The sequence below is a fragment of the Ovis aries genome, chromosome 1 (genome assembly GCF_016772045.2).
Source record: "Ovis aries strain OAR_USU_Benz2616 breed Rambouillet chromosome 1, ARS-UI_Ramb_v3.0, whole genome shotgun sequence".
NCBI lineage: Eukaryota > Metazoa > Chordata > Mammalia > Artiodactyla > Bovidae > Ovis > Ovis aries.
This window is the reverse complement of record NC_056054.1, coordinates 13,898,185-13,918,117: the sequence shown is the minus strand read 5'-3', so window position 1 is coordinate 13,918,117 and position 19,933 is coordinate 13,898,185. Positions and strand designations below refer to the sequence as shown.

At 43.3% G+C, this 19,933-nt stretch overlaps 1 protein-coding gene and 1 non-coding gene across 7 annotated transcripts in view; both read right to left on the bottom strand.

Moving 5' to 3' along the window:
• Positions 1-19,933, bottom strand: part of MACF1 (microtubule actin crosslinking factor 1) — a 326,239-nt gene that overhangs the window by 206,874 nt on the left and 99,432 nt on the right. For all 6 annotated transcript variants that reach the window (XM_060395413.1, XM_060395429.1, XM_060395401.1 and 3 more), the window contains exon 2: positions 5,577-5,638. In XM_060395413.1, coding sequence (XP_060251396.1) covers positions 5,577-5,638 — 62 coding nt within the window. The remainder of the gene's footprint in view (positions 1-5,576; positions 5,639-19,933) is intronic.
• TRNAR-GCG (transfer RNA arginine (anticodon GCG)) lies at positions 14,678-14,749 on the bottom strand. The gene has a single exon. It is a non-coding gene; the product is annotated as a tRNA-Arg (tRNA).

Sequence of the window (19,933 nt, the reverse complement as noted above, 5' to 3'; positions counted from 1 at the left end):
CAGGGTAGAAACAACATTATTAAATTATAAGAGGTTCCCCCAAAAGAACCAAGGATTGTCCTGTAGTATTCTTTAATACCTGCAGAAAGCCTGATCTGGCAAAGCTTTGCTCAAAGACTCACTCTTAAAAGAAGCACAAGCAGCTCAATTTCCTTGATCCACACTATGGTGCAGAGCAATACATAAGTCAGAGGAGAGAGCTTTAAAGAGAAGAGTATGTTGTTTACTCTCATTTATACCTAGAGTAAGGGCTTCCCAGGTGGTGCTAGTGGTAAAGAACCTGCCTGCCAGTGCAGGAGACGTAAGAGATGGAGTTCAGTCCCTGAGTTGGGAAGATCCCCCTGTAGGAGGAAATGGTAACCCGCTCCAGCATTCTTACCTGGAGAATCCCATGGACAGAGGAGCCTGACAGTCTACGGTCCTTAAGGTCGCACAGAGTCAGACATGACTGAAGTGACTTAGCACACATACTTATTAAAAGATACAGGGAAAATGAGAGTGAGCCTGGTAACTTCAGATGCATTTCTGAATTTATAGATTTCTCAGCCATAAAAGGGAAAATTCCATTTTGATTCAACAGCCAAATTTATCCTCCAGGAAACGCCTAACATTAAAAAAGCAGATTATAGTTGTCGTAAGTTATTTTGTTTGTTTTTTGTTGTTGTTGTTGTTCTGGTTTTTTTTGGTGGGTGGGGAAGCGGGGGTCATAGACTTCTGGAGAGAACTGTGCTCAAATGCAGGGAACTAGAATGGGGGCTGGGAATCTCTGCTGAAATAAATAGAGTATGATGTGGGAGTAAAGTGTGAGGCTCCTTGCAGATAACAATTCTATGTCTCCTGTTTTGAGAGTTCCTTAAGCTTTGAGGAATCTGACAGTGATATGTGCCAACTCTGATTAACAAAGATTCTCTGAGGATGGGATGACTGTAAAGTCCCCCAAGGGTAGCTTTACTTCACAGGCAGGCACTAATGCTCAGGGAGTAGAGAATCCAACTTCAAACGTAGAACCGAATCCTTCAGTGGGGGTTGAAATGCAGCGAGGGTGAAATCAAGCCCTGAGAACTCAGGTCTAGGCAGAGCTGGTCACAAGCCACCACCCTGTGGTCACAGCTGGGCAACAAAGGCAACACTCCTCTCCTGAGCAGCACGACTCTGTCAATCTCCTACCTAAATCGCACTCCGCTGCCAGGCTCCTTCTGACCTTTCCCACAGACATGAATAAGCGCAGAGGTGTGAAAGTAAACGCAGTGTTGAGGGAGCAGCGAGCTGTCTCATGTGGCCGCGATACAGAGGCTGCCCAGGAAAGGGCGCCTGGAACCACTAGCTAGAGAGCCTCAAACAAGCAGAAAAAAATTGAGACCATCAGTAAAAACTTGGGAGTTAAAAACTTTTGCTGGTTTTCTGTAGGTCTTAAGTAAAATCCCAGGAAGGCCAATGGCTTCTAAATGGCATACATGAAAAAAAAAAAAAAAAAAAAATAGAAAGGACGATTCCATCTGTTAGATTAAATGCTTTCCTTTCTTTCTACCCACTAACCTCTGCAGTCCATAGAAACTGACCAGAGAAAGCTCATGCTCTCTGTTCTGTCTCACCCTCTCAGCCTTTCTTGAAGTTCTTTTTAGGGAGATATATCTATACTTTATAAGCTGCCAGGACCCAGAGAAATAGCAGGGATAATGCAAATAAAAACCTCACTTAAAATTCTAGATCTTTCTCTTTGATAGTTCTGGTGTCCGAACTCTTCCATCTGTAGGACTTGCTTTCTCCCTTAGGTGATCTGTATGCGTATTTCAGGTGCTTGCATTCTTAAATCTCTTTTAAGATTGGACCAACAGTGTTCTCAGCTAATAAAGAGGAATGAATCAGCTTATTCAATAATGAACTGTTTCCTAAAGAGATATCTGGGAATCTAAGAGATTAGGTTATAACCAAATCTACAACTTGAGGGCTTGGTTGCTTTGATCTTACATCAGTCTGCCTGCCAGTGGCAACACTAATGTGGTTCATGTGTACTTGGGGAGCAAAGCAAAGGATGCTTGAGCTACAAAAAATAGATTTTGATCCATAATTCTCAGCCCAAAGTTCAAAGACAGCCAGCGTGGAGCAATGATTCTGATGAGCAGTGAACCTCTGTGAAATACCCCAAGGTGAGAAAATGCCATTGGAATTGTAAGGCTGGGGGAATAGGAAGAGATGAAAAGTCGCCAGGGATTTAAGTAAAGCTCTGGCTGGCCTCCAACTGCTAACAATGCCATGTGTGTTTGTCTCGTTTCTCCCCGCCCTGAGCCTCCTGTCATCACACAGCACTGAGGCCGAGGCCCAACAGGCAACAGCAGCTACAAGTGAAGAGCGGGGAGCCAGAGCGTTTGTACTGAACTACAAAGTTTAGGGGGACAAGCCTGAAGAAGGAACAGTTCAGTTTCTCCAAATCTTAAGAGATGAGGTATGCAAACAGAGCAAGATAGGGGCATCTTGAATAGAAACAAGTCATTTTACTCAGAAGACTTGTGATTGGTCTTTAGCTTCACCCTTCACTAGCTGTATGATCTTGGAAAAGTCACTTCATCCTTCTAATTCTCAGCTTCTTCAGCTGTTACACTGAAAGAATAAAATATATTTACATCCTTCAGGGTTACTGTAAGGATCAAGTCAGATTAGAATATGCTTTGTAAGCTAAAAGGACTACTGAACTGTTATTCACTCCAGGGAACAAATCCTTACTGAATGCTTCTCATGCTCCTGGTGCAGGACTTGGATGAGACAGCAGCACAGCGAGCCCCAGCCCCCTAAGGAGCAGAGGACAGCAAGGTGTGAACACACACCCGTCTCTTCAAAGTGGTGTGGAACAGAGATGGAGCTGCAATAGTCACAGGGATGGAGGTCAGGGTCTCAGGAAGGGGATACTGGACCTGGGCCTTGAAGAGTAAGTGGATGATGGCCAGGCAGCAGAGGTCAAGACATGCCTTCAAGGGAGAGAGAAACGAACAAACTGAGAGGTGTGAAAGTATACCAAGTTTAGAAAGCGGTGACTGGCTTCCTGTGGCTGCAGCGCAGGCTACACAGGGGAGAGTGCCTGGCTGGAAACGGGTTGTGAAGGGCTCTGCACCCTGACAGAGTTATTTGTCACCAAATGAAAGGCAACTGGTAAATGCTGAAGAAATTAAGAGGAAAACAGCAGGTTTTTTTTCTTCCCTCTCCCTTTCCCTTCCTTCTTGGTCCTGACTAAAAAAATAGGACACAACATCAACCTTCAAATTACAGTCTGGGAGAATGACAGCTGCTGCAGCTGCTGTAACAGAAGTACGTAAGGAGGACAGAGAGGACACCCAGGAAAGGGCGTCAATTCCATGAGGGAGAGCCAGGGAGATATTTACCAAGGGGAGTGACGGTGGTGGTGTCCAGGCAGAACAGAGTTGGGGAAGGTAATCCAAGCAGAGGGTGCCCCAGGAGCAAAGATACAGAGTCATAAAGAGTGTGCCAAACAGTTCAGCAAGAGTGTAAGGACACTATGAGGCCGCAGAGGTGGGCACACCAGCGCCAGGACTGCAGAGGTGAAGAGTACAGGTGCTAGACTTTAGGTTGCCTGAGTTCTAGTGTTTTAATTCTACTTCTTTCTAGTGCTGTGACCTTGAACAGGCTGTTTAACCTCGCTAAACCTCATTAATAAAATGGGACTATGAACAGAATCTATAGTATAAGGTCACTGAAGAATTAAAGGAGATGATCCATGTAAAGGGCTTAGGACAGAAAGTACAATTTACACTAAGCACTCAGTGAATTACTACCATTATCATCATGTTTGTTCTTACAGAAAACTTTATTAGGAAACTATTATAGTGCCCAAGTCAAGAGAAGAGGCCCTGGACTAGGGCAGAAAAGAGAAATCAGATGCAAGCATCTTTCTGAGTTGGAAGTGATTGACTGGAGTTGGTGGCAGGGAGAGATGATGGGCGGGACTAAATATAGTATGAGTCCAGGTTGGACTAACTTGGATAGCTAGGTACATGAATGAAAATACTGAGCACTTTCGGAGGTACTGAATACAGGATATGTCTGGGTAACATCCAGATGACTGTGTCGAGGACACTATTGAGATACGGGTCTCTGGCTTAGGAAAGAACACAGAGAAAGGCTCTATCATTACCTCCTGATCTAAATCTTGTATTAAGAGTTTGAAAACCGACCTCACCTGCAGTTAAAAAAGTGACCTAAGGAGCTATGTCTGATTTATGTAAGCATCTCCCAGGCCACAGTTCACTGAAATACATCGACAGACCCCTAACCCACAGAGGAAAAGAAAACCCCAGCCCCCCAGATTGTTCGTGTTTGTGTCTTTAGAATCATGTGGCTGCAGGGGTTTACACCACCATTTAAGGGACAACCACCATGGCTCACACACAAGCAAAAGCAAGGAGTGCAGAGAGCTGAATGTAGAAGACACACAGAGAGAAAGAAAAATGAGAAAACAAAGAGCTCATAAAAAGAGGAGAGCGCAGCTGCCTAGTGACGTACAGTTTTCATAAAGCTCAGATGCATCCAGGCACCAGACTCTGGAGATCACCCCTATCCCTCTCTACGTGTGATTCCTTGCATTCTATGCAAACAGAATGATCCCTGCGGCTAACACAGATGAGACGGCCAAGAATACAGAGAACAAAACAAGAAAATGGTCAAGGTTAGGGGACGTCAACATGGAGGACAAGAAGCCAGTGAAAGAGGCAGGAGCATTCATGGAGGGAAGCGGTAACTTGGGAAAAAGCAGTGTCCTGGAAGGCAACATAAGAGAGGGCTTTAAAGAAGCACTGAGTTAGTCAATACTATCAAATGCTACAAAGGAATCAAATGAGAGAAAGATAAAACCACTGGAAACAGCAATTAAGAGGCCCCTGGTGATCTTTCTCAGAGCAGCAATTATTCATAACTCAAAATTACCTGAGTTGAGTAATTACTATAACTTAAAAACTTTGCATTCAAATCTGACTGTCATATTAGTCGTACTGTTTATCCTTGGGTTGGTAATATGTCTCTGCCTTGGGTTTTCCTCTTTTTTAAAATAATGATAAGATCTCCCTCCAACCCTAGCCATTTTGCTCTGTACTTTAAACTGCATGGGGGTTAAACATGTCCATACATACTAAAAAGTTCACTAAACTGATGATTTAAGACTTGCACACTTTAAGAGAGAACAAGACTCCCTCTGCCCTATCCTTACACAGTAATCAGATTAAAAAATTTAAAACAAAATAGGGGCTTATAAAATAGTATGCAAAGTTTGACTCAAAGCATTCTTGGAATCTCAGGAATCACCCCATGGTATCCTCAACCTCAGCCTTCTTAGGTAATGGAGGAGTTACTGTCTTCACCAAGAAACTCATCCATGAAGGTTTCCACACCCACTATTAGGGCTATGTTAGATATATATATATATATATATATATATATATTTTTTTTTTTTTTAAGAAAGAAAAGAAAAACAGGCATGCACCCGCATCAACTGGACCCTGCAGCCAACAACATGAACCGTCTGGGAGGGGGCCTGACGGGTTCAGGCCAGGGGCGCCCGCGAGGGGTCCTACCTTCATGAGGTGCTTGTTGGCCCACTTGGTGAACGTCTTCTTCTGCACTCGGTCCCGTTCATCTGTGAGGAGACAAGGAGAAGGCGCCGGCTTAGCGCTGCCTGATGCCACGTGCCCCAGCCTCAGCCTTGCCCACACCCAGCCTCTCCAGCACAGTGGAGGCGGCTTCTTCAGCCTGAGAGACAGCGTCTTGTTGTTGGGAAGGTTCAGTCTCTCTGAATTTCTTCTTCTGTCCCTTTACACATTAGACAGAATCACATGCCTCAAGAATCATGTCACCACAAAGTCTCCTTCGCATCCTAACTCTCCAGGGAGGGCAGTGATTCCATGCACCCCCACCCCACCCCCAGCAAGCTCCAAAAATCCAAAGCTGTGAAGACCCCCAGCAGGAGGGCGGAGTGGCCTTGGCCCTGGGACACCCAGTGCTGAGGTTACATTTCACCCTCCACACGCGGGCCTCCTGATCAATGCTCTCCTCCCTCCCCCTCCTCCCTAGGACTCCCTCACTCCAGCTTCCTCCCCAGCCTTGCCAACCAAATTCTCAAAGCTGCCCACCAGGCCCCCCTGCAATCTCTCCTCCCCTCCCTCCCTTCTCCAAGCCTTACACCCCCCTTTTTTTTTTTTCTTCGGCAAATTCTGCTCCATTCTGACTTTGTTCACCTCTTCAGCAGAAACATGGCTGTTGACACCTGACAATGACTGCATCACAGAGGCCTGGTCACGAGGAGGACTCACTTTCTCCCACCACTGCCACCTCCAGACCACTGACCCTTCAGGTCTGTTCCTCTTCTATGTATTTGGAGCCCTTTCCCTCCACTGTATCATCCTGTTCGAATCATCCCTGCTTTCATCGACCATTCCCTGCGGCATGCACCCCTCCACGTGGCAAATCTACCTTAACCTCCCCAAACAGCTTGGCTCAATGGGTATTCTCTGAGGTCATCCTCAAATTATTTCAACATACGTGTGGACAATGCAGATGAGCCTGCTTGGCTCCACTGACCTTCATCTCCAATCCATAGCCAGCCACCACCATGCCACTTCCTAGGCCTCATTCCTTCTCCAAACATAGCCACTCAGCAGTCATCGCTACCAATCTTTCCTATCTCCTCCTCACTTTCAACCTTCAATCGCTCTCTTCTTACTTTATCCTATTTATTAAGAACATCTAAGATTATCCCAGTCTGTGCCAGACAACATGATTAAGCAAGTCAAAGCTGTTGTCAGGAGTACCCCAGGGACTCTCACCTCCCTGATCTTCTACTACTTTCACTAGGACAATCCCCAAGCCACGATGACCACGCCTCCATTTCTTCTCCAACTAACAGAAATTTCAGAAGTAGCAGAACTATGTAAATCTGACTCACTAGTAACTCACACAAACTTTAATTAGGTTTTCTTTCCCCACTGCCCAGTTATTCCCTTCTTACTGATACCCAGGTAAAAGCCACACAAGCACTGGTCCACCACTTCCAGATGGATGCCCATCTTCTTACTTCTCTGAGTCTATAGCCACCCAGTAAGTTCTCCTTCATCTGTCTCTAACCTTACCTTCACCTCCTTTCCGGCTTTGTTTGTAGGAAACAGTGATCTTTTCCTACTACAGATCACGGAAGTTAGGAATTAGAATGCATTTGTCTAATTCCTTGCTGATTTGCAAATCTCCTCAACAACAATCATTTTGTTCAGAGTTGAAAGGTCTGTCCAAATCTTGCATACATCTACAATATTATTGGAGCTTAAAACTTAATAGAGAATTCTTTATAAGCAACATATACTAATTAAAGTTCCATAAACTGTCATAATCTGCATCCTTATAAATCCTACCTATTGGCACTCATTAGGAACTGTTGAAAGTTTTTTAAAGTCGAATCTAATTTTCCCTTCATAGAGGCCTGCAAGTATTTAAGTCAGAATTTTTATTAGATGTGACCACTGTCATTCCAACATATTTTGATCATTTGATCTTTTCAGATGCTGATTTAGTTACCTGACCTCTTCATAATCCTTTCCAAGCTTGTGTCAGAGTCAGCTTGCAGCTATAATCTCATCTAAATCACTGACATTTACAAGTTCTTTTCACAGCAAGCTACTTTCTTCCTCCCTACTTCTCCAAATGCTATTTAAAATCCAGCTCATTCATTCACTCATTTATTCTTTGAATAGGTCTTAGTAAGGAGCTAGCTGTTCGGAATAGCCTGTATTATACAAAGTCACAGTCCCTACCTTTAAAAGAGATGACAGTCTGGCAGAAAGAAGAAATACCTTCAATGTGGCTGTAACAGAGGTAAGCATAGAGTGCTCAAGAACATAAGAGAAGCAGTTAAGCCTCTCTGAGTACAGGAGGGACACACAGGAGGCTAGTGAACGTCTCTAGGTGGGTGACTCTACTAAACTTTAAAACATGGTTACAAGCTAGTCAGAAAGAGAAGGGAAGGGGCAAGGCTACGAGAAGTTCCACCTAGTGCAAAGTAACGGAGATATGAAGGAGCTCCTGTTCAGACAACTGCACAGAATTAACAGGAGCTGAAAGACAGGATGTTTATTAGGTGTTAGTGACACTTAAAACTGGACAGAATGGCATGAGTCAAATCACGGCCTTTCATGAAAGCTGCTTCTGCTGCTGCTGCTAAGTCGCTTCAATCATGTCCGACTCTGTGCGACCCCATAGACGGCAGCCCACCAGGCTCCTGCATCCCTGGGATTCTCCAGGCAAGAACACTGGAGTGGGTTGCCATTTTCTCCTCCAATGCATGAAAATAGAAAGTGAAAGTGAAGTCGCTCAGCCCTGTTCGACTCTTAGCGACCCCATGGACTGCAGCCTACCAGGCTCCTCCGTCCATGGGATTTTCCAGGCAAGAGTACTGGAGTGGGGGGCCATTGCCTTCTCTGTGACAAGCTAAGGAGTCCAAACTTTATCACCAAGAAACTGGTAAGGGAAGATAAGAGAACATATTAAAAGATTTTAAACAGGAGAATGACATGGTGAGATTGGTGTTTGAGAAACGTTACTCTGGCAGCCTTTCCCGACAATCCCATGTCTCAACAGTTTCTTTGTTCTCCAAATTTTTATGGTATCTACTATGATAATCACTCAATCTGTATTTATATAATTATATAAATTCTAAACTTCGAATAACCTTATTGTTACTCATCAATAAGATCATTAACTCCCTGAGGAAAGACATCATGCTTTACGTTTTTATATCTACCATAGCTACTAACATCTAAAGCTTGACATAATAAAACCTCAAATAAATTCTTCCACTTATTTGAATAGAGAGTCAGCTTTTCAGCTATTGGAAGCATAACTGATGAGAAACCATCTGGTTTCCCTAGTGCACTATCCCCATGGGAAGGCTTGGGAGGCGAACAGAATAACTATGGGTAGAAAATAAAGACGATGCAATCATGTTAATCACACCTCCAGGTCTAAAGGATACGAGGCCATCAACTAAAAAGAATTCACATGAATCCACCTCTTCAAAATATTGGCAAGTTTAAAAGGAAATTTATTAACTTTTTCTTTTCCATCTATGTAGTGTTTAACCTATTACAGCAAACATGTATTACTTTTATAATAAAAAGAAATTCTATAAGGAAAACTTGTGTCTTCAGATTGATAACTCTGTAGTATTAGAAACAGCCTATTTTTGGTTATAAAGCTAATCAGTAGAGCAAGGCAGAGTAGACCTGGCATTGGTGAAAATTCAGAACTTTTAGTCAGCTTTAATATTGTTTTCCTAGACAGCATATTCAAAAGCAGAGACATTACTTTGTCAACAAAGGTCTGTCTAGTCAAGGCTATGGTTTTTCCTGTGGTCATGTATGGATGTGAGAGTTGGACTGTGAAGAAAGCTGAGCACCAAAGAATTGATGCTTTTGAACTGTGGTGTTGGAGAAGACTCTTGAGAGTCCCTTGGACTACAAGGAGATCCAACCAGTCCATTCTAAAAGAGATCAGTCCTGGGATTTCTTTGGAAGGAATGATGCTGAAGCTGAAACTCCAGTACTTTGGCCACCTCATGCGAAGAGTTGACTCATTGGAAAAGACTCTGATGCTGGGATGGATTGGGGGCAGGAGGAGAAGGGGACGACCGAGGAAGAGATGGCTGGATGGCATCACCGACTCGATGGATGTGAGTCTGAGTGAACTCCGGGAGTTGGTGATGGACAGGGAGGCCTGGCGTGCTGTGATTCATGGGGCCACAAAGAGTCGGACACGACTGAACGACTGAACTGAACTGAATACTATTTTCCATTATGTTTGCATGTCCCTGCCAACAGGTGATGATACTTATTGGGACACTGGAGTTTTCACATATTGGATTGGGCTCTTTTTTTTTTTTTTTCTTTTTGGCTATACCATGCAATTTGCATGATCTATGTCACTGACTTGGGCCCCAGCAGTGGAAGTGCCAAGCCCTAACGACTGGACTGCCAGGGAATTCCCTAGACTCTTACAAGAAATAAATTTCTTGATTGGCCAACATGTGATTAGAAGACTGGCTAAAGAAACACACAGAATGACATCAAAACCAAGCCACCTGTAAGAGTCCTGTTCACTGTCTCAGATCTTTTAGACATGAAGATGCTATTAACACAACTGAGTCTTTTAAATTTTACTACCCACAGTTATGCTGTTCACCTACCAAGCCCTCCCACGGGGATAATGCACTAGGGAAAGTGGATGGTCTCACATCAGTCATGCTTTGAATAGCTAGAAACCTGACTTTCAGTTCAGAGGGAAGAGGTCCAAGTACTTATTCTGAATATAATTACTAAAAGCAACATGATTACAAGTCTTTCCTAAGACCAGCTAGCCTGCTTAGAGCTGAGCTATAGTTCCTCAGAAAAAGGTTTTATATAACAACCTTGCCCCAAAGCTGAAGGATTCTTTCCTAGGATACTATGTTGCAGACCAAACAATTACGTGAACATTCTCTCCTGACTTAAGCATTAGGATAAGAGGACACCAATACCGCAGTGCCTGGAATTTAACATCTTAATATTTCAGCAAGGAAATTCATTAGGGAAGTCAAACAACTCGATTACATAGACCTTCAGAACACTCCAAACAGCTCAGACTTCAAAAGTTTCTAATAAGTTTTAGGCTCGATTCCCCACACACAAATCCTTCATTTAATTCCAGGCCCAGCAAAGATCTTTCTACCTAACACTGGAGATAAAAGTTTAAGAAGATATATTTATATGAGAAGAAAACAGTCAATCAGACCAAAGGTGATGTTACTTTTAAAAGCTTCTTGTAAATTCAGCTCCACCAAAGGCTATGAACTGACAACAAAGAACCCAACAGCCTCCTGGGAAATTCTTAGACTGAACTTACGGAGGCACCAACTAGTCATGTGAGGGTTACTCAGTTAGAAAGGTTGAATACTCATGTCCAACTTTATTAAGACACCAAGCTACCAATACGTACCCTAACTTTCTTAATTTTAGTGTCACTGGCAGAGTCCCTCCTTGCTACCTAAGTCCGTCCCCCTGAAGTGCGGATCGTACGTCTTCCCTTCTCCTTGAGAAGCTTATTCCAACCATCCCTGCCTAGCTTGTATACCTTTATCTACTCTTCTCGGCTACATGAACAAGTGTGAAGACAGTGCTCACCATTTCCACTTTCTCATCCCCCTGCTTCACCACGTGACCTGGCTTCCAGCCCCACAAATTCATGGAAACTGCTCTGCGCACAGTCACCTACCTGCCAACCCAGAAGACAATGCTGACCTTTCCTTTACCTTTTAAACCCCCTCTCCCTCTTGGATCTGAGACTCCATTCTGCCCTGGTTTCCCTCCTTCCCCTTTGATTACTCCTCTTTTGCTCATTCCTTAAATGTTCACTCATCCTTAGCCCTCTTTCCTTTTCATTCCATATTACAGCTTCTTAAGATATCCATGGGCCTAAAGGTCCATAAGTGGGTTTGGAGGGGGTGGGGTCATAAGCCAGCTGAAATTGGAGGCAAAATTTCTGGTGTTACGTATATTATGGGCTGAAAACAAAACAAAACAAAAAACCTATAGACTTTCAAAAAAAATAAATAAGAGTTGTTCTTTACATTCTCCCAAAATGATTTGCTCTACCCATGGTTTCAACTGTAACCTATACTCAGACAATTCCCAAATTCATTATCTTCAGTTCAGTACTTTATCCTAAATACCATTCTCATATGTCCAACTGACTCCTAAAACTTTCATGCTCATTTCAAGCTCAACTTGCCTAAAAATGAACTCTTATCTCTCTCCCTGCTTCTAATAGGTTTCCCTGCTATATATAATTCATTTGTTGTGGTCTGAATGTCTATGCCCTCCTAAAATTCATACCCTGAAATCATACTCCCAGTGTGATATGACAGAATTAGAAGGTGAAGCCTTGGGGAAGTGATTAGGTCATAAGGGTGGAGCTCTATAGATGGAATTAGTGTCCTTACAAAAGGGACCCCAGAGCTCTTTCGTGCCCACTCCATCATGAAGGTGCAGTGAGAAGTCAGCCAGCTGTCTAGGAACCAGGGAGAGGTCCTTACAAGACAACAAATCAGTAGGCGCCTTGACCATGACTGACCCACCTCCAGAACAGCGAAAAATCAGTGTCTGCTGTTTACGCCACTGAGTCTACAGTTTTGTTACAGCAGCCCAAAGGTAGCTCAGCGGTACCAAATCTGTTTGATCCCTGGATCAGGAAGAGCTCCTAGAGAATTCTTACCTGGAGAATTCCATGGACAGAGGAGCCTGGCAGGCTATACAGTCCACGGGGTAGCAAAGAGTCAGACACGACTTAGTAACTCAATAACAAACGGACTAAGACAGCTCCTCCTCAAGGCTGCCAGCAACCTTTTTCACAAGAATGATGATCTTACTGTCGCGTTAAAATCCTTCAGTGACTCATTTTGTCCTCCTAATAATAAAACAGCTAACATTTATCGACAATCTACTCATATGTCAAGTATCTCCCATTTATTGTTCCCAGTACTCAACAACCCTGTGAAAGTGAATGTGAAGTTGCTCAGTCGTGTCTGACTCTTTGTGACCCCATGGACTGTAGCCTACCGGGCTCCTCCGTCCATGAATCTCCAGGTGAGAATACTGGAGTGGGTTGCCATTTCCTCCTCCAGGGGATCTTCCCAACCTAGGGGTCAAACCTGGGTCTCCTGCATTGCAGGTAGATGCTTTAACCTCTGAGCAACCAGGGAAGCTTCAACCATGAAAGGCATTATTTTACTGGAAAGATAAAGCCCACAGAGGCTTGCCCAAGATCACAAGGTAAGTCCAAACCCAGCTCTACTGGATTGTAAAGCCTGATACCTGCATTCAGGATAACATTTAAACTTTTTAGCTTGAGATCTAAGACCTCTTATGATGTAGCCACTTTTCCCTCTCCAACCTTTCATAAAAACTCTAATTTCCAGCTTTGGTGAATGTATAGTTCTGTGTAGTCTCTCAGTCATGTTCAACTCTTCATGACCCCATGGACTGCAGCATGCCAGGCCTCCCTGTCCATCACCAACTCCCAGAGCTTACTCAAACTCATGTCCATTGAGTCAGTGATGCCATCCAACCATCTCATCCTCTGTCGTCCCCTTCTCCTCCTGCCTTCAGTCTTTCTCAGCATCAGGGTCTTTTCAAATGAGTCAGCTCTTCGCATCAGGCGGCCAAAGTATTGGAGTTTCAGCTTCAGCATCCATCCTTCCAATGATATTCAGGACTGATTTCCTTTAGGATGGACTGGTTTGATCTCCTTGCAGTCCAAGGGACTCTCAAGAATCTTCTCCAACACCACAGTTCAAAAGCATCAATTCTTCAGCACTTGGCTTTCTTTATAGTCCAACTCTCACATCCATACACGACTACTGGAAAAACCATAGCCTTGATGAGATGGACCTTTGTTGTGAATGTACAACTGTCCCCAAATGAGGCATGTGCTCTCATACCCTCCAGGCTTTGCATTTACTCTTCTCTCTGTGTGAAAGACAGCTCCGGGCTTCCCCAATTATTCATTCTTCAGCCTTCAACTTAACTATCACCTCCTCCATCCCTTACACACATGAGTTGAGGTCATCTCCCTCTTGTGCTTATTACAAGGTATCATAGTTTGCTTATCCATCTGTCCTGTTGTACTCAGAACAACTTGAGGATAGGTCAGAAATGAAAGCCTGCATTTGAGGCACAAAGTTCTGTGTTCTGCTCCAACATAGCCTACAATAGCCCCAGTGCATCGTGAATCATGAAAAAAACAAATGAGAGAAAAGCCTCTGCTTATTTTCCTGAGGGCCACAGAAAAATTACAAGTGGTTCAAGAAGCCCAAGAAGCACCAACCACCTGGAATTCTAAAACTGAGACACGTGAGCTGACAAAAAAGGGAAATAAATATGTAGAAAGCTGGGATCAGCCTGTCCCCTGACCACATGAGGTCAACCTAGTGGCAGAGACCAATATGCATTAATAAATAAATAATTAACAATAACACCAAGCAAACAGATACCAGATACAAGCTGCACAGAATTGTGCGGATAAACAGAGTTGATTAATTCTGACGGGGATAGGAGAAGAGTTCATGAAAGGCGTGGTATTTGAAGTAAACCTGGGATGACAAGTATGATTTTGGCAGCCCAAAAAGAGGTTAAGGAATTCCAAAGAATAAGCTTCAGCAGTGACTTGCAGATGTGTGAGCACACAGGATATGCTGGAGGGCACGGTGTGGCTGCATACCATGGAAGCTAGTAAGGTGACCTGAGATCACACCACTCCAGAGCTGGAATAAGGAGCATGTTAATACTTTCAGTAGATAAAGGATACCACTGAAATTTCCTGAACCAGACTTCTCTGGAAAGATTAGCCTGGCATTGGACTGAAGACCAGACTGCAGCAGAGAAACACTAAGAGGCAGAAGCAACTAGAGGCCTACTGTGTGCAACAGACCAAGAGAGAACCCACAGCATGAGTAGTGCTGAGGTGAAAGTGAAAGTGAAGTCGCTCAGCCGTGTCCGACTCTTTGCGACCCCGTGGACTGTAGCCCACCAGGCTCCTCCACCCATGGGATTCTCCAGGCAAGAATACTGGAGTGGGTTGCCATTTCCTTCTCCAGGGAAGCTTCCCAACCCAGGGATCGAACCCAGGTCTCCTGCATCGCAGGCAGACACTTTAACCTCTGAGCCACCAGGGAAGCCCAGTGCTGAGGTAGTGGGAATACAAAAAGGCAGGCAGACCCCCACACAAGGCAGAGGAATAAACAACAGCCTTTAGCTACTGACTAGCTGTTAAAGAAAGGGACAGTGGAAGATAATCGTGAAGTTTCTAGTCACAGCAACTGGGAGGAGTGGTACCTTGAGATAAGGAAAACAGAAGGCACAGATTGGGTTGGGTAAAGTAACTGCTAAAAATTCTTAAAGAGATGAGAATACCAGACCACCTGACCTGCCTCCTGCAAAACCTGTATGCAGGTCAAGAAGCAATGGTTAGAACTGGACATGGAACAACAGACTGGTTCCAATCAGGAAAGGAGTACATCAAGGCTGTACATTGCCACCCTGCTTATTTAACTTATACGCAGAGTATATCATGAGAAACACCAGACTGGATGAAGCACAAGCAGGAGTCAAGACTGCCAGGAGAAATATCAATAACCTCAGATATGCAGATGATACCGCCCTTATGGTAGGAAGTGAAGAGGAACTTAAGAGCCTCTTGATGAAGGTGAAAGGGAGTGAAAAAGCTGGCTTAAAACTTAACATTCAAAAAACTAAGATCATGGCATCCGGTCCCATCACTCCATGGCAAATAGATAGGGAAACGAAGGAAAAAAGTGACAGTTTATTTTCTTGGGCTCCAAAATCACTGCAGATGGTGACTGTAGCCATGAAATTAAAAGATGCTTGCTCCTTGGAAGAAAAGCTATGACCAACCTAGACAGCATAATAAAAAGCAGAAACACTACTTTGCCAACAAAGGCCCATATAGTCAAAGCTATGGTTTTTCCAGCTGTCATGTATGGATGTGAGAGTTGGACCATAAAGAAAGCTGAACACCGAAGAATTGATGCTTTTGAACTGTGGTGTTGCTCTTGAGAGTCCCTTGGACAGCAAGGAGATCAAACTAGTCAATCCTAAAGGAAATCAGTCCTAAATATTCATTGGAAGGATTGATGCTGAAACAAAAGCTCCAAAACTTTGGCCACCTGATGCAAAGAGCTGATTCATTTGAAAAGACCCTGATGCTGGGAAAGATTGAAAGAGGAGAAGGGGATGACAGAAGATGAGATGGTAGGATGGCATCACTGACTTGAAGGACATGAGTGAGCAAGCTCCGGAAGATGGTGGAGGACAGGGAAGCCTGGCATGCTGCAGTCCATGGGGTCGCAAAGATTCAGACACGACTGAGCAACTAACTGGGAACAACAACAAAGCACAAGAAACATGAGGTGTCAGCAGACCCTTCTTGCAGACAGTTGGAACCTTAGATCTAGAGTTCAGAAGAGCAGGCAGAACTAAGGATACAGATTTGATGCTAACAGTTGATAGCTGAGGCTGCAGCAAGTAGAACAGCTAGCCTATTTCAAGTTTTCCTAAATCACCACTTTGCTCATACTACCCCTTCATTCAAAATCCTTTAGTAGCTCTCAGAAGACCATAGGCTCAAGTCTACGTCCTTTGTTTCTGTTGTCCATTACACCCCTCTGAAATACAATTCCAGTTTTTACTTACTATATGTTAGGTGATTGGGAGAAATAAAGATAAGACATGGTCACTGACCTGAAGGAATTTACAATCTATCTACTCTTCCAACTTTATCTTCAGACTCTCTACTGCAACCATTCTGATCTCAGTTTCCAAACATACCATGCACATTCTTGCCTTTGTTCATCCATTTCCCCCTAGTGGAATATCTACCCTCTGATTTAGAGCCTACTCACAAGGTCCAGCTGAAGTCTCATTTCTTCCTTTAAACCTTTCTGGCTATCCCAGCCACCTCTGGATGCCTGTGTTTGTTTAATTTACTTGGCACCAAGTGTACAAAATCCACTGCTAGACATCTTTACACGCAAATCCCATTTCTCTATCTGAACTTTAGCCCCTTGGAGTCAAGAATTATGTTTTAAGATTTCTTTAAATAGCCAACATTTAGGACAACAGTAAGCACTTGAGAATACTCATTCATTTAACAATATATACTATGTGAGAGCCCACTATGTGCCGTTACATCTATATGGATACTTTATGATCAGACTAAGACATATTCTCAAATGATAATTGAAGACTTTACAGCAGGGAGCAGAGATCTCCATTTGGATGCCCTTTCCACAGTCACAGCTTTTCTGATTTCTTCCTGCCACATCTAGACAGAGGAAACTTCACACCACTTAATATGAACTCAAAGAAAATGGGCTAAAATGAAGATCAAGCGATTAAAATATGCTTAGCAGTAATACAGAATGGCACCAGCCTTATATAATGATTCCTTTCCCTAGAAGTATGCAAGTCAACTTTGGGAGGTAAGAATGACTTGGATATTTATTGTATCTATCCTCTGTCAGGCACTGTACAAGGCCTGTCTCATTTAGTATTTGACTTAATCTTCACAATTCTATCAAGCACATATTATTTATCTTCATTTCATAGTTCAAATTGAGGTTCAGGGACACTTAATAAAAATTTGCCTGATGTCACATGGTTAGTGAGTAATAGAAGTGAAATTCAAATCCAAGTCTAAAATGGACTTTTAACTACCAAACTCTACCACCACTGTGAAATTATTAGAAGGCAACACTACACAGTCCTATATAATGAAGGGAAGAGGCGAGGTGCAAACTATAACTACACTAGGGATACATGAAAGGTATCAGTCACCAAAGGTTGGTGAAGACTCAGAATGTCTCAGTGAGGACTGGGTGGGACTTGGGAATTTAGGGAAGTGATAACTAGAGACTTCAGGGGAAAATTAAAATTTTCATGTTGTTTCTTAGGAAAATCCGAACTTTGTTACTGATAATTCTTTGTGCTACTGGGAATCAGAGTACAAGGCAGAAAGGCAAAAGTTAGGTAAAGAAACAAGCCAGGACTAAGCCTGGTGGCAAAAGAAAAGAGTCACAGAGATGAAAGGCTTAAAAGGAGAATGGAAGAATGAGAAAAGCATAATAGCTTCTAGAGTCTTTAATGGAACACCACACTCAGAAAAAATAAAATACTTCACAGTTTCAAAGAGATACAGGGTTTGGACTTCTTTGGTGGTCCGGTGGTTCGGAATCCACCTGCCAATTCAGAGGACATGGGTTTGATCCCTGGTTCAGAAAGATTCCACATTCCACGGGCAAACAAGCCACAATTACAGAATCCCACATGCTTTAGAGCCAGTGCTCCACGACAATACAAGTCACCACAATGAGCAGCCCAAGTACCACAACTAGAGAGTGGCCTCCACTTGCTGCAACTAGAGAAAGCCCATTCGCAGCAGCGAAGACCCAGCACACCCAAAAATAAATAAACGAAGGAATACAGTTAACAATCCTCAAAAAATCATCTTAAAGATGATTAAACTGAAGCCCAGGTTTGGGTTTAGATAAGGTTACAGAGGGGCAGAATCAGGCCTATAACTTGGATTTCCCAGCTGCCACTCTATGGCTTACTTTGCAGGATACTCATCTCCCCTCTGTGAGCCCGAGTCTCATCTATAAAGTGAGGAGTCTGGACTAGGTCAACGGTTCCCCAATATCAATCTGTAAACCAAACATATCAAAATCAGCAGAGGCACTTGCACGGGGCTTGGCACCAGTACATATACTCTTCATAATGACTGTATGAATTAGGGCCTATTTTAATCTTTTAGTAAATGAGGAAGCTGAGGCAGAGAAAGTTAAGTGGAAAGTGAGGGGGTAGAGTAGGAGCCCCATGCAGACAGTGAGGCCAGAGTCCACTTTCTTAACTGTTAGGTCACACTGCCGCCAGGGGATTAAACGGAGGTGGATGAGCTGGGAGAACAATGTTTTTGCCCTGAAAATTTCAGTTAAGATTCTAGCCTTCCTTATATTTTTCTGTTGATTACAGAAAAGGGGCCCTCATATCACTAAGCATTTTCAGAGGTAAGAGTCTTTCCTCTAGATCTCAGAGGAAATCTCAGCGATACCAGAAAGATAAAAAGCTAGACTCCATGACAATAACTGACTAAAACTGCTATTCCTGTGCCACAACCATTCTTATAGCACCACCTTTATTTCTGAGAAAGCACTTAATTCGGCAGTACCGGTCTATCAGCAGGCCTCCCTGGGGGCTCAGACAGTAAAGCGTCTGCCAGTCCGTCAGTCAAGAGACAGGATCAGAACCCTGATTCTGTTCCCTTTCTGAGATCTCCTCTCTATCAAACAACCGGCAATCTCAAATTTAGTGAGAAATCTGCTCATTTGGGTCACAATTTTGTTTTGCTTTAGAGACTAAGAGTACAAAACCAAAAGACATTAGTAGTATTATCAATCCAGTAGTTCCTAAACTTAGATTTCACAGTAAATGAGTAAATGTTCCAAAATAAATCAGAAAACCTAACATAAAGTTGTCAACTTTTTATTTTGCTAAGTAAAGTTATCTAAAAACAAACTACCACCTGACAATAATTCTTTCATAAAATAATGGACATTTTAACATCAAAAAAGTAAAAATAGCAATTTCAGAATAAAGAACAGTTCTTTAAGTAAGTGATGAAAAGCACACACTATATTTTCCTCATCTTATCCATTTTACTGGGAATTGATGATGATGCCTCCAACACCAGTCTATATACCCTACAGTTTGGAAGCCAAGAAAATCTGTGGCCAAAAAGGCTAGGCCACTTGCTCAAGGTCACAGAACATTATTTAAACAAACTCCTCTCCTTTATCAAGAGATCTAAGCAACAAGACTCTTCCTAGCCTTCAAATCTTCTTGAGGTTCCCATCCCCAGAACACCTTCAAGCCTTTTTCCCTCCTCACAGCTGGCAAGAGAGTAAATAAGTGCAGAAGAATTAGCAATCAGCCCCAAAGAGGAAACCTGGGCCATGACTCCACCCTCCTCTCCTCCCACAATCCTGTCTGCTCCAAGGTAGACTCTGTAACCAACCAACTTCTCCTAAAAATATGCCCTGGACTTTCAGAACATAACTTAAAAGTGGTTTCCTGACTCAGACAGAAGCGTGAGCATGAATTCAGTCTCTATAAAAAAGTCCCACACCCAAAGTTTAGGCTCTTAACTGCCAGTCACTACAACTTTAAGAAGTTCCCCAGGAAGTCGGGAACCAATGGTCTCTCCCACTGCACGTTTTAACAAGCCCAAAGGCTGTAAATGCCTCTAAGGCTTCTGAGTTCCTGCGTTCCTGTGAGTCAGTGAG